Source organism: Oratosquilla oratoria, chromosome 3, assembly GCF_046742065.1.
Source record: "Oratosquilla oratoria isolate Oo_2021 chromosome 3, ASM4674206v1, whole genome shotgun sequence".
NCBI lineage: Eukaryota > Metazoa > Arthropoda > Malacostraca > Stomatopoda > Squillidae > Oratosquilla > Oratosquilla oratoria.
In genome coordinates this window covers 36,717,419-36,733,195 of record NC_134779.1, presented here as the reverse complement: position 1 = coordinate 36,733,195, position 15,777 = coordinate 36,717,419, and the positions used below count along the sequence as shown (strand labels likewise).

Sequence of the window (15,777 nt, the reverse complement as noted above, 5' to 3'; positions counted from 1 at the left end):
TACATACAATAGTTGTGTATGAGAGCCCACAAACCTGTTCACCCATCTCACTGTATTGCAAAGCACAGCCAACTAAAGATAAAAAAAATCACATTGTGTCTGAGAGAGGAAAGTTTGCTAGAGAAGTGTGTGTAAACTTCCATGATATATGGAGGGGATAGCAGTTATTGGCAAGAAGTATGTATGATTGGAGTGCATATGGGTTGCATGATACAGGTGGTTGGCTGTTGTGTAGATGTTTGAGTAGATACTATTGGTGGGTTCCCCTTACTACAATCAATCAGTCATACTTGTGCTATGAAATGAGATGGGTGATCAGGATATAGAGGTGCTGCAGGCCTATAATTTTGATGTGTTCTTTGGGAGAACACTGGTTTCTGTGTGCAGATTATCTGTTGTGGTTGTCATGGTGTATCTTATTATTTTTACCTCTTTGCTTTATGCAAATTGTAAGGTGTCCACATTTTTCCTGATTGTTGGGAATCATGATGTGGAGGTGCAGTTCTCAAAAACTATAGACCATGATCATTGTTTCCTTCCAATGACCAAAACCTGTGCTTGTCACTGATCTTAGTATATTTATTTTCTTGTATACAATTTGGGAAATATCTAAAGATAAAGCCTCGACATCATCATAATTGAATTTTGTTTTTCTTATTGTATTTTAATTTTGTACAACTGTATCCTTTGTCTTAAAGAACTGAGTGCTCATTTCATCAGTATAACATTTGCATGATCATTTTTTAATGTTCATTCCTCTGAAGTGGAGACACTAGCAATGTCTGTGTGTGTTTGGTATATGTGAGGTGGCGTGCAATAGATTCAAATTTTAATTTAAAAATGTAGAATTATAAATTGTCATCTAGTTGACTGAAGAGGAAATTAATTTGTACAAATGGATGCACGAATACATAATCCACCTTTAAACCAGCAGCTTGTTAAGTGATTTCTATAAAGATACAAAGCCAAATAAATCCACTCTATGTTGTGCAGTGACAAAGCTTTCTTAGGCAACTGTGTAGAGCTGTGTAAACTTTTATCAAGTTTATTACTGTGAAACAGGCAGTTTACTCTCTCTTTGCTTGCCTAGGTTTTTGAACTACCAGTAGTACATATACGGGCCATACCCCACAGTAGCATGGGTTCAAGCGGAGTGTTTTGTTTGACCTTGTATTTAACATTATTACAGGTTTTGTCATTAGAACTTGCTAACAGACAGTCACTTGTGGATGAAAATGTTAATATTATGCATGGGTAGTTGGGATAGGAGGCGTAAGGGGACATGCATCCATGTCAAACTTGATGTCAGGGTCTTTGTATGACCTCATAAATTTAATGAATATGCCTCTAGAGTGCATATGTATATATTAATCTTTAACTTTCCTTCATGCTCAATGCCTAATCCAGTGTATTGTGCATTCATTCCAAGTGTATTGTGTAAATCATGAGACCTCTTCAGATCTGCTTATTCCATATCCTAGAACATAGTTTTTTTGGGTACACATTTATTTTCACATGAGCCTTGTTCTTTTAATCTTCATTTCTTAAGGGAGGTGGAGAATACTTGAAATCAGGAATAGGAACAAAATGATTAAGTTTCAAGACTGAAGGGTTTAATTTATGCTTCTGTTCTGTAATATTATGAGCCTGTTATAGCATTGCCACTTCAGTTTCAGAATTTTACTTTGAGTCTGTAAGAAAGAAAGAAAAAAAAAAAAATCAATAAGACCTCTTTTATACCTCTTTGTAATTGAAGTTTCAGGGGAATGTTTGAAATATTACACTGAGGCTCTTGTTTATTTCCTTGCCATTGCCTTACAAGACTCATAACGCTACTCACGCCAGACCACCTTGGCAGCTTGTTGGTAGACTAGTGTTGCTCATTATGTTTTCTACTTCTATTCCAAAATTTGCTAGCCATAATTATACTAGTCTTGTCCTTGTTTTGCACAATTGGTTTCCTTCCCTTGCTGTGTTATTAGAACATTTTATAGCAAGAAATTAAATTCATCTTTACAGTTGATGGAATTAATTGGATGCTTTTCTAATCAAGCAACAATACTGGGGTAGTCATGTTTTTTAAGTGTTGAGCAGTGCGCAGTAATTTAGTTGTGGCGCCTTAAGGTACTGGTGTGTGTACGGTTTTTTGTAGTGATTCTCTCACCCACAGTTCACCCTCTTCTTACCCAATCCTTTTATGGGATTTAAGGACACTGGAGGTTTTCTAGGAATATTTGTTCGTACTGTATAGCAAACCTTGCATTTTCAGAAATGTAATTTTACCTTGCCTATTGAATGTTGCTATATGCCCACAAGCAATTCCTGAAAACCTACCAGTCCTCCGTAAATGCTTGACGCAGCCATCCAGCCACACAGTAAGAGGAATCCGTACCATCCCCCCACTCTCCCTCTGCCTTCGTTCCAACCCGTGGAAAGTCACCCATAGGTTCTCCATCTGTGTTGCTCCAATCTTCCTCTGTCTCTCTTTGCTGCTCCTCACTAACATTTCCAATTTGTTTTGCTCCCCTTGTACTCCTGCTTAACTTGTTGTTTGTCCACTTGTATTGAGCACACTAGTTTTCCCTGTACAAGGAGACATACAGCCTAGTGGTGACCTTCCAGAGTTCCCTTCCCTCCCCATCCCCCTCACCTTTGCCCTCACGTCCCCCGCTCCAAATACCCCCTCCTTTTTCTATCCCCCTTTTCCTTCCCCGTGTCCGTCCTCTCCCCTTCCTCTCTCCCTTCCCCTCCTTCCCTTCACTTCTCTTCCTACCTCCAAGTCCCCTCCCTGTCTCCATTCCCTCCCCTTGTCCTTTGCCTTTCCTTGTTCCATACCCTTCTCTTTCCATTCCCGTCCCACACCCCACCTTTTCTCATTCCTCATTCCCTCTCCTCTTTCCCATTTTCCCCTTCTCTCTTTGCTTCTCCATCTCTCATTCTCCTTCCTCCTTCCTTCTCCCCCCTCTTCCTTCTCCCCTTCTTCTTCCTTCACTTTCCCCATCTTCCTCCTTTCTTGTCCCCCATCCTCTCCCCCCTCCCTTCTCTCCTTTCTTCTTCTCCCATCTTCACCCCCTCCCTTCTCCCACTCCCCTCTTTCCTTTTCTCTTTCCCATTTTCTCCTCCTTGTACTCAATTTCCTCCCTCCCCCCCCACTGCCACCCCTTCCCATCCCCTTCCCGTTCCTTCCCTCTCCTCTGTCTGCTCCACTCCATCTGCTCCTCATCCTGCGCACATTGAGCACTTTGAGTCTTGGGTCAGTAGGGGTTTTGGTGTGTGTGTGGTGGCTGCGCCTGGCTCAGCTGCCGGTACCCTGTGGTTTGGTGCCCTGTGCCCTGTGCTAACCAGTGCGCGTGTCTTGCATGAAGCAGGAGGATGGCGTGCCTAGTGCCGTGTACCACTGCTGGCTGCTTGCATGCTTGCAGTATCATGATGGCCTTTTTCATGCCTGCAGGTATGTTCTCCTGTCACCCACGCTGCCTGGCCCTCACTCCTCACGTGTGCTTAGTGTTCTGCCAGCCAGTCTTGCAGTACATCACTTTTACTACCAAGCGATCAAGCTACCCATTCTTGTCTACACCTCCAGATTACTAGCATTTTTCATATTTTTATTGTTATTAGTATTATTGTTTCAGCTATTTATGTCTATGTAAGTGGTATATTGTCCACTATTGTTTATTACAGTTATCATAATTTTTATTAGTAAATACCTTGGAAATTATATGGGAGGACCCTAATGTATTATCACATTTAAATGTTTTTAATCACATTTTAGCCCAAATGCTTGTGTCTTTTGTCAGACTTGCCATCACTGTTCCTTAATGCAAACAACACTAAGCACTAGCGAGGTCTGTTAGCCGGGCTCGTTGTCATTTAGAAACATTTTCTGATTGTAGCCCTGGCACTTTATTCTGTAGATAATATATTGTAATAATCACATTGGTCTAGAAAAATTGTAATGCTGTACATGTACTTCTTGTGGAGCCAGAGGAGTGTTTTCAGAAAATGGTCTTCTATTGTCTCTTCAGATATTTGTCTTCCTTAATGAAGTGCAACACCATAGTGATTGACTTGTAGCCAAACATTGTTTATATACTTTGAACAGTGCAAAGCCTTCTACCTTTGCAGTCATGAGGCTCACAGTGGGTCCTGTCTTGTAGCTTATCTAGCTAGTGCACTGTTAGCTCTTTGCTCATTTTAAAATGTAAAAATATAAGCAAGTATTCAGTACCATACTCATCATAAACTAATAATCAGAAGGTGTTGATAAGTAATTCTAACATAGATTGGTAGTTGTTAATATTTAGTTAAAATGTAGGATGAAAGATATCTTTTCTCATATGAAAATATTTTTTATCATATTATTTTTCTGGTAGTGTATCTATTACGTGTTTAATATGATTTTTCAGTCAAACCGCACCTGCCCAATATGCCGTGGAGATGCCAGTGAGTTCCTTAAGGAAACCTCCAACTCTGAGTGAAGGGGGTTGAGAGGATCAAAGAAACCATAAAGGAATGATGACATGTGGACACATGAGCCACAGCAGGTACCAGACAGCTGGGTACTCCCTGGGACTCTGACAAGTCCCTGCTAGAGGTGTGATGGTCCTGGCAACCCTTCTAGATTACCATTTGTGTATTAATGTTCTGACCTTCCTGTAATGATCACAGCAGGTGCTTAATGATGTATAATGATAGGAGAGTCCAAACCAATGTCAAATTTGAAGAGCACAATGTTTCCTGCTGCCTCCTGTCAGTGTGGCCAACATTCCCATAATCAAATGCGTCTTGTAAGTGTCACGTTTGGTAATCAAAATGTATGGGACAATGAGCTAAGAGTCAAGAAGAGAAATTGCAACATGGTGTTGGGATTTCCCTGTGATGGGGAAATGTAACTGGTTGTAGGCTTTGGAAAGTGTTACACAATGAATGTGTTGCAATTCCATCACAGCTAAGGCTCTGTAGGATGTCTTGCACACAACAGACGTGTTTCTAGTTGCGTATCCCATCCTGATAGCTGGTTTATCTGTGTGGCTTGATCGTAGTCCATATGATGCTGTAAGTTTTTGAGATCCTCTAGATATTTCTTGAACCATCAAGTGCTTTGTTTGTCATTCATCACCTCACCATTTTGTTAGTGTCTGCTGTAAATAGAGAGTTTTGGTATATTCTGGTTATTAAGGCTGTGTCTGTGACCATTTAGTCCTCTAGCCATGGTGTCTTAGACATTGCCAGGGACTTTACTCTGAGGTTTGTCAGTCATGCATGAAATAGTTCCCATCCCATTTGCATCATTTGTTTATTGTGCTATACAGTAGAGGTTGCATTCAGGTTAGACACGTAAGGGCTTCTGTGTGATATTTCTTGTTATGAGATGCTTTTGTGTCAAATATTGAAAATATACAAAAAGATGTTTTAGAGTCAGTTTTGGATGTAGGCTTAACCTACCAGTAGACCAGATGTTGAAAGCTTACAGACACTAACTTGTCTTTCTATCGAACATGAAAATGTTTGCCAAAAGGAATTTGTGTAGGTTGAAGCACTTCTTGCTAGAGTGTATTTGCTTACAAGGGTGTTGTTTTCCACATTCCCTGCTTGGTAAGCCATTCTACCTTATCCTAATAATCACATTTATATATTGTCATGGCGTCCAATAGAAGTATTACCAACATTTCCCAACATAGAATCCATTTTTCAAAGTCTTGTTGAGTATATAGTCTCAACAAAGGTTTGTTTCAGGCATTTTTTTATGTAAAGGATTTTACATAAAATTACATATGTCTCCCCAATATGCTTGTATATTCGCATGCATACACATGCTCAAACCTAACACACACACTTCACATGTCGACAGAGTTGCATAAGTAAACTTTGTATCGTTCAGATAAAGCACATATTGTTGCACACATCCATACATAAACACACACACACAACACACATATACACACACACACACACACACACACACTGTAAATGCACACACACAAACACACAGAAATGAATACACAAATTTATGTATAAATAGGAAAATTTGTGTTAAATTGCCTGAACCTGTAGTGCCTGATGCAGACCTTGAGTGATTGTTCTATACAGTGCTGGTTCCTCTGGCTTGCGAGGTAGTCTGGAGCAGTTATGCATTTGGGTTGGGGTTGGTGTCCCTCACGCCGTATTGCGATACTCCCTGGCTATAAGTTTGAAGTGGTTCACAGCTCTTTACATGTCTGTAGTCTTGTATCCTGCCTGTCATAATAGCTACAAGAGTAGTTGAGCAGTATGGTGTGTGGCATTTGTGTTATTCAGGCAAAGACTTCCCAAAGGAAGCTATACAAGTATTAAGAATTCATTCTTTGGGAATGCTGTGAGTGTATTGTGCATTGTTAGCTAGAAACTGCTTGTACATGAATAATGGAAAGAAAATTGATGCTAAGTAAGATTAACATCCATGTAATCTTTGCTTGATCAGCACAAAATGCATTTGTGGCATTGGTTTGCTAGGAATACTCGTTGTCCTTCATGGTATGTAGGCTCACTTGACCTGATTGGATAGTAACCTTGAAAGATACATACTGCAAATGTCATGTTTCATATTATACTACTGTTCTCCCTATGTCAGGTTTCACAGGCTCTGAAAGGATACCAGTAATACCTCAGATTTCTTGCTTTCATTAGGCAAAATTGATTTGAGGCTAGACTAGTGGATGTGTGGCTCCTTCTCACTGCAATATGGACTGGCATGTTTTGTCATTGTTTACGGTGGCTTTAACCTTATTTTTAGTCGCAATCAACGGTGCAGTGAGCATTTCCAACGAGAATGCATCGTTGTGTGTGTATGCGTGTGTGTGTGTGTGCATTTGTGTGTACGTGTGCTTGTGTTCACTGTGTCATTTGTACAACCATGTGCCTAATTACTTAGTGTAAAACAGCATTGCATAAGAACACACACATGTTTGGTAGGCAGGGAAGGAGCATTAAAACAAATGCTCACTTGGTTGAAGCATTTGAAAAACAAGAATGGGGACTGCCTGGTGTGTGTATATATGTGTATGTGTGTATGCGTGTATGCCTCTCAGTACTGGGACACAGCTAGGTGACCTGGTTTCAAATGTGTAATGTGCAGTGACACTATTTCCTCCCTGCCTCGTTCACAGCAGTGTTACAATGTTGCCTTGTGGGTCTTGTGGATGTGGTACAATATCCCCAAGTTATACAAACACATTTGCAAATATTTGCAGTAGCTAGAAGTAAAACCTACTGCAAAACAAAGGGCACAGTGCAAGCATGGCTCCTTGTAGTTATGTTCGGCAGTATGCACTCATTTTACAGTTACAGAAAGAAACACGACCCATGTGGTACTTTACCGCTGGTGAGGAAGATGGCTGCAGGTGCTTTGGCCTTTTGCATCGGTACTGATGTCAAGTATGGGATTGTGCAGTTGCACCACGTACTTGATAGGTCGTGGTTTGCCATTATTGGAGTAGTACCATAGCATTATGGTATGCTATTAAAGGTTCTCGCCATTTGATGTGACAGCACTGTGAGTACTGTAAAACTACAGTTTCTGCTGGAATTTTATGGTACTCTTCATGACTTCTGCACAAAGTGCCAAGGCCTGACACTGTGTAGCCTCAAGACCTTCCAGTATCATTTTAATATGAAAAAGGTTTTAAGCACTTTTTATTTTCTATCATTTGTTATACGTGGGATTTTTGTTCTCATATATCTGATTGTTTTTTATTAAGTTGAAATTAATATTTGTGCATAATTTTTCACAGGTATGCAAGTATGTATGTGTGCGTATGTGTGTATGTATGTGTGCATATATATATATATATATATATATATACATATATATATATTATATAATATATATATTATATATATATATATTATATATAATATATATATATATAAATGTATATCTATATATATATATATATATATTTTTGTATATATATATATTATATATATATATATATATATATATATATATATATGTTTGTATATTTTGGCAGCAGATTTTCCTGGAGACAGATTTCATTGAAGAAAATAGTAGTAGATACATTGATGATCTTCTTGTGGATATTTTCAAGATGTCCAACTACAGACTTGGCTTCTGTGGGTAAGATCACTATTGCTGGTCCAAAGGACATAATTCAAACATCAAGCCCCACTAAACTCCACTATTCCTCTTCCTGAGTTTGAATTATGTCCTTTAGACCAGCGATAGTAACCTTACCCACTGAAACCAAGTCTATAGTAAGACGTCTTGAAAATATCCACAAGATCATTAATACATCTACTGCTATTTTCTTCAATGAATTTATATATATATGTGTATATGTACATGTGTATATGTATGTACATATATAGATGTACATAGATATGTATGTGTATGTAATAATGATTGTTGCCTTGTATTTCACCGACTGGAAAGCCACAGCCCAACAATGGTTGCCAGTGGCCCTTGGACCCTCCCATATATCTCTCCAGGAAGAAACTTTGAATAACCATCTATGTTGTAATGTGTCACTGGCTTAATGATGTAGGAGGGGAGCTGTCTCTAATTGTTAGGATTACTCCAATACCTCTTAATACTACTAGAAGCCAGTGATATAGAAACGGTCCTACATGAATACAACAGACAATAGTCTTTTTTTTTTCTTTCTTTCTTTCTTTCCTTCTTTTCTTTCCCCTCCAGAGAGATCTATTGGAGAGCCCAAGGACTATTGTCAGCCACTGGGTTTCCAAGTGTCTGGTCAGCAAAATTCAAGGCAACATTTATTAACCACACGACTGTGTTCAGGTTATCATCATACACTAAGACAATACCATCATGGAATAGGCCTGGCTACTGAAACAAACTGCCACAGATGCAACAATCGCACAGAAGACACTGAACACCTCATTTTGCACTGCCCCACCCTAGCCATACCTAGACAACAACACAATATTTCTTCTTTGAGTAACCTATGGGGCTAATCTGGGGGCTGTTGTGAGTAACCTAGAAGCCATTCTTCTCCTACAAGAGAGATCTAGGGCAGTGGATTGATACATACATGCCAGAAAGCCCTTTCCCAATGATAAGGGGTTGGCTGTATAAATACATACATCCATATATGTGTGTATATATACATGTGCATGTGCAATAATAATAATGGTTTCCATGAGGTTCACTGACAAGGGACCCGCAGTCCCACAGTGATTGGCAACAGTCCTTGGGCCTGCTCATAGATTTCTCTGCAGGGGAAAAAAAAATTGACTGTATTAGTGTGGGAATAGTCACCAGTTTTCAGCTCTTCTCAAGTCAAAAGGTAGAGGAAATACAGTTGAAGTTATAGAAAGAGATCTTGGTCCTAGTCCATAGACCAAGTGTCCTGATCCATAATCTGTGTATGACCCTTCTGTTTTTTGCTTCAATGTGAATATTTAATCCTTGCTTCCTCTTTCTAAGATAATCTTTTCCCCTATATTTCCAAATTTGCTTCACCCTTCTCTTGGTACACACATATACCAAAAGGTCCTTTCCCCCTTATAAGGGAGGTTGGCTAAGTCAGAGCATACATCCACTGCTCACCTATTCAGAAACATATTTCCTGTCCCTCCCATCATAGCTCCTTATGAACGAAGGCATCCCTGTCCCTCGTCCTCTGTTTGAATCAGAAGCAACACAAGAAGACCCAGTTTCTATTAGTACACTTCTGTATACCATTCTGGGGATGCTCTCTGTATGTGAAAACCTTCCCTCTATCCCAACACTTTTCAAAATGTTTTTCATCAAGTCATTGATACACTTCATTTGCAAAACATTACTCACTATTCCATCATTCAGACCACATGTCTGAAGGATGTGAAGAAATAATTATCCATACAGATGTGTGAACTCCTGGAATAACCAAGATGATATAGCACAAGCTGGAACCATATGTGAACTTGAAATGAGGTATGATTATTGGAAAATAAGAGACAGGACCCTGTGAATGTAGCTCACTTACGGTACACTGCAGTTAGGTAAATACCTAGTAATTTTTGTACTGTCAGCATTCTAACTGCCACAGCCACTTCCTGTCTTCAAATTTTCTTTGCCTGTAGGTCCACCCATTTTTATATTTCCACCTATCATAGTGTTTTAATATGGCCTTTTGAGTATCTTAGTGTATAATAGACTTTATAGATAATCTTCCCGTCATTTACACTTCTACCTATTATGTAACAATTACCCTCAACAACAGTTTTTTACCTCCATCTCCACACCTTTCAATGTCAGCTTTGCCCCCCCCCCGCCCCCTCCATTATTTTAAGCAGAAGTTTTTTCTCTCTTGAAGCTTGTGAAAATTATCATCTTACCAGTAGTCTCCCATCTGGCCATCCTCACACGTGCTTTAAATGCATATACACTTCTGCCATGTTTCATACTTTCATATTTTGTTCTTTTGTATTTCTTTTTATCACACACTCACTTCTTCCACATTTTCTCCATGTCCACTTATTTTCTAAGTTCAGCCATCTTCTGTATCACCATATTTGTCTCCTTTCTTTTTGCATATTGACACTTTGTTCATAATTATAATTCCCACAGCCTTTCTTATTATCTTTGAATCATATATGCTCATCAGCTTTACTTTCTTTCTCTCCATGTGTGCAAAACTGTTTATTTGTTCTCCCACAAAAAATTTTTTTTACATTTGCTACCATTGTTTACATTTGCTAACATGGCCACCTTAAGCTTGTTCCAGTATACTGTCCTCAGGATCTATAACTCGCATCCATACCTAAAGTGTTGTTCCCACTAAGCTGTCCATCATTCTTACCTTTACTTCCATTGTCATCTTCCTTCCTGCCCACATGTTATTGGTACTGCAGTCTTCCATGCACCAGTCTGCTCCAGTTTGTGCTCTATTCCTCCATCTGCTATATACAGTAAGTGTTTCCTTCTCTTAGCATTTTGTATGTTATCTAGGTATTGTTTTATTACCTTTCTCATCTTCACCTTAGTTTTATTAACAATAATTTTTTTCATATGCTTAATTTTCTCTTTGCCTGTCTCCCCTACCAATTTTTACTAGCCCTGCAATAAGTTTGGCAACTAATGGTGCTCCATCTATACAGCATATAGTTTAGTTTCCATTTGTTTATGATATTGCATTGTTATTTTAATGGAATTATGTTTTCTGAGGTTCTAACTTTTTTTTTTATCATGAATACTTTTCTCATTTTTTCTTGTTTGTTTTGTGATATCATTAAGTTCAGGAGTGAGATTTGAGTTATATTTTTTCTCTCTAGGAACTGAGCTAAAAAAAAATCTAAATCCTTTACTATTCTGTGTATTCTTGCCATTTTGCTTTGTTGTAATTTATGTATGTCTTTTTTGTGGGAGAATATATCTTTTTCTGCAAATTTTGGTCACTCGGGAGGTCATAAATGGTTTACTTGCCTGTGGATGAAGTGAGGGTGGTTGAGTTCAGTGGGTTGTCTTGGAAAGATTACTGGAGTTCAAAATGTTCAAATTGGTGAATTGGTCTAAGATTTTGATGTCTCATTGGTCATATTGCGAGTTTGTGGAGCTTCTGCAAGAGAGACCTGGGGCAATGGATTGATTTATCAACTGAGTCCAGTTTGTTGTGTATTGTTAGTTGTGCACCGTAAGTAGACTCAAGAGTGGCAGTTGTTGCCATGGAAAGGTTGTGTGCATGTACACTAGTTGTGGGCATCTGTTTAGGTTTCTTTTGATGTTGCTGGACTGTGGGAGAAGAGGAAGGGCTGATGCTGGTGATCTGTGCTCCTTAACAGAAAAAGAATAAAGAGTAAAGGATGGAAGGAAGTTGGAGTGTTCTGAAAATTTTAATGAACATTGGGCCTTTTCTGGAGAGGAGGTACCTGACCCTTTGGGGCACGTCATTGGATGGAGATGGAAGTTTGCAAGTTGCTCAAACTGATGGATGATTCCTCTCTGGGGGCACTGTGCCTCTGGAGATCTATCCTTCCTCCATCACTTTAGTGTCACCATTTGTAGGTGCAACTCTACACAAGTTTCAGACTCACAACATCTGGAAACATTAACATGATTAAAAACATTGATAACAATAAATACTGAAACTGGCTCCACCCTTCTTCAAAGAAGGTGTGGAAAAAGCCATCAAGAAACTGAAGAACTCACTTGCAGAAGGACTGAACAAGATATGAAAAACCATCTGTTGATGAAATTAAATGGTCAATGTTTACTGGATAAAAACTCAAAGACACCCTCACATTTAACACACGCACATAATCTTCATATTCCACACAAAAGACCTTACAGTGAACACAAAAAAGAAACTGAATGTACCCAGAACACAGGCTTGGGATTTGGACAGTAGAAAGACACTTTGGTCAGTATATAAACAACTTGAAAGAACCACACTAAGTATGCTTCCACAGCATGGTAACCAACAACAAAGAAAACGAAGACAACCTACAAATAATCCAAGATGAATCCTTAAGAATAGTAACTGGCTGCACCAAAACAACACTCTGAAAATAAAATCTGTGCAATAAAGCAGCACGTGTACACAATTTTTTGCAAGAACCCTTGAATCAATTCACCCCTCACATCACATTACACATAGCCCACTGTGTGCAACAAGAAAATAACTCCTGCATCATTTGACTCAAACTTAACAGTTTACCCCTAACACACCACAACGCTTCCATATAAAAACACACATACACATGCAGATTTTGAAACAAACACTATTTAAACAGAGTATCAAAATCTATTATATCGCCAGACTCTCCTAGAAATCATCCAGCAGAAGAACCATTCTCAAGACAAGCAAGAATTGTATCAACATGCCTACATACAAGTCACCACCCAACATTGAAACAGTACCAATTGGCCTGTCTACAGACATATAATGTGCAAGATGCAACCACCACATGGAAGACACACAGCACTCCATACTTCACTGTCTTACACTCACTCCAGGAAGTTCCACAGAATGTCTTTACTGAGTGATTTAGGGCTGAACTAATAGCCATAGTTGGTTTTGTGGAGGCCACAGGTCTCGTAAAAGAGAACTGAGGCAACAGATCGATTGATTAATAATTTCCATTTTTATTTTCATATCATTCCCTAGGCAATTTTTTTTTTTTTTTTTTTTTTTTTTTTTTTTTTTTCTCCATCATAGTTTCATCAATTCAAATGTTGAGCATTTATGGTGATATAGATCTACATCCATAGTGACTTCACATCAGTTTTATTTCTGTCTCTGCTTGAAAACAGTCTTGTTTCTCCTCTTACTTTGGTGTGTGCCTCACCCCCATATATACTTTTGCCTTCAGCTACTTAAGCTCCTTCATAATGGTATCATTATCTTTATCTTAAATACTTTTCCAGATCCTTGAATGCTGCATATACATTTGGTAATTTTTTGTGATTTTCCTCACTTCTGTTGCCATTCTTTCATATGCTAACCCAGAGATGCTCAGCAAACTGTCTCTTCATTTCTTTTATGACATTTTTTATTTAATGTACTGGCATCACACAGATTTTCCTTGTTATATGAATTTTTTCCTACTTTCAAGTTTTTGCATTTGTTCAATTATACAATCTTCTTTTTTATGTCTCCTCTTTCTAGTTACTAGCAATTTTCCTAGTATGATTTTTGTAGCCTGTTACTTCTTTTATGTTTTTTTCTTTAGGTCCACCCCTTTCCCCATCTTCAGCCCTATTGTTGTCTGTTCAGCCATTTGATGATCTTCAGTGTTTAGTAAACTTTTTAAATAATCCTCGTATATAAAATAAAACTGTGTGTATGTGTGTGTGTATATGAATGTATGTAATGGGTATACATATTTATATATGTTTTTTATAGTACATGTGGATATATGTATCCAGAGGTTTATTTATTTCTATTTTTTTAAATTATATTAGATGTGCTCGTTTGGCGAGACTGCCATGCAAGGCTGAAGTGCTCAGTAGTGCCCTTTGGATGCAATAGATTGTAAGTTTCATCTCATTCAGCTTAGGCTTGCTCACTGTCTGTTTTCTAGTCCTTGTGATTTGTATCTTTCACTTTAACTGAATGTCATTCTGCCTTTTGGATCAATGTTTGATTTTTTCAATAGGAACCTATTCAATGATCCAGTCTTTGTTTGGTGACATATTCTTATCGATCACCTGCAACCTTGTCTCTCTTCCCAAACATGCCACACTTAGGGTTGACTGACATTGTCTCCTAGTGCAACTTTCCTAAGCCTCATGTGTGAAAATAATGTTTACAAAGCAATACAACTGTAGTGTATAGTCATCAAAAGAGAGAATTGTGAACTATCATGTAGTTTTATATTGTAGCTAAGGACGTACACCATTAGATTTTTTTACCATTTTGCCCACACTTACTCTGGTGCTCCCCACACTCTTGTATGGGTGAGAACTTTACCTTGTGAAACCGTAGGCCCTTGATGCAGGAGCCTTGCTTGTGGTGCTGTGGATTAGATTAAGTTCTGTTTTCATTTAATTTTTCATTCCTTTGCAAGCTTTGGATGATGATTGATTTCTACCTTGATTAGTGTGATTTGATATTGTTACACTGATCATTATATTTTGATATATTCAAAAATTGTTTACCCGTTATGTTATTGACATAAACCTGAGTGCTCTTAATCATAGCATTACTACCTCAGCCTTCATGGGTAAGGGCACAAAGTTTCTAAGAGTCCTAAGGGCACAGGACCTTCCCCCCCAAAAATCCCCAGACTCTGTCCCATGCCTCTTCTGGCCTAAGATCCCCACAGCACCACCACAACAGTGTTGCATCAAATGTCCTACCATTGTTCTTCCCTCACCAGTTACTAAGAGTGATATGGCCATCCTATACCTCCACTGACAGGAACACACAATGAGCAGAAACTTGGTAATTGGCTCCAAGTACATAGTTTTCAAGACGCATCCACTGCTCAGTCTCTTGTTTGTTTAAGGTGCCAAATCCTGCTGCTGCATTGGAAACACGATGGATTAGTCAGACTGGTGATGGTAAAAAGATAAGCCTTAAAGATATTATCAACACCAGTGTTATCACACAGATCAGTAGAGGCTCCTGTTCCTCATAATATATTCTACAAGTTCTAACAGTATTGTGTAAAGGTGTGTTTAACATCTGCTCATTCCTTCATTCATGTCAGTGGATGCCCGTGTAGGCTGCTCAAGGCAAGGCCAGGGAGAAGGATCATATTTGGAGAGCATAAGAGGTCCCCGTTCTCCCTCAATTCCCTTTTGTAACTGTTTCCAGTATCACTTCAAATTCCATCAATTCGTGTCTTAATGAGTGTTCTGTTTGTATGTTTCCATGCATGTGTTCTGCTTGTACTGATCCAGTCTGAGCCAGCCACGTGCCCAAGTGCTGTGTGCCCTCCCCTCCTCAAGCCACCTCACCCTGGCCCAGCCTGGCAGCCTCACACTCTGCTTGTGTGCTAATTGTGGGTTCATCCTTTCATACAAATTTAGTGGAGAGTCCTGTGGATCATGGTTGCTTTCCAGGCAGATCATGCCATTTTGCTGCTTTGTTTATTGAGTTGCGGGGAACATTTTTGGACAAAACAAACCATTCATTTTCTCACAAGTTCCCTGTCATATTTTTACTTGTATTAGAATGAATGATTCTTCCATGACTGAAATCTAATGGAAGAAAAATGTGGGCAGAAGAGCCGCAGGTAGAAATAGGAACTTACAGATTCACAGAGGGAAGGTTTTGTTATCTCAGGGCTTAAATAATATCTTGCTTGTGATCCCTCTAATTACACTGT

General features: G+C 38.9%; 1 protein-coding gene across 5 annotated transcripts in view; it reads left to right on the top strand.

Annotated features, from left to right (window-relative positions):
- LOC143021605 (uncharacterized) overlaps positions 1 to 7,808 on the top strand; it is a 477,388-nt gene extending 469,580 nt beyond the window's left edge. For 4 of the 5 annotated variants that reach the window (XM_076179208.1, XM_076179235.1, XM_076179227.1 and 1 more), the window contains 2 exons: positions 3,366 to 3,451; positions 4,407 to 7,808. In XM_076179208.1, the coding sequence (XP_076035323.1) occupies positions 3,366 to 3,451; positions 4,407 to 4,488 (168 nt within the window). In that variant the 3' untranslated portion in view covers positions 4,489 to 7,808. The remainder of the gene's footprint in view (positions 1 to 3,365; positions 3,452 to 4,406) is intronic. The other variant, XM_076179214.1, reaches the window with a different exon arrangement.
- The last annotated feature ends 7,969 nt before the right edge of the window (positions 7,809 to 15,777 follow it).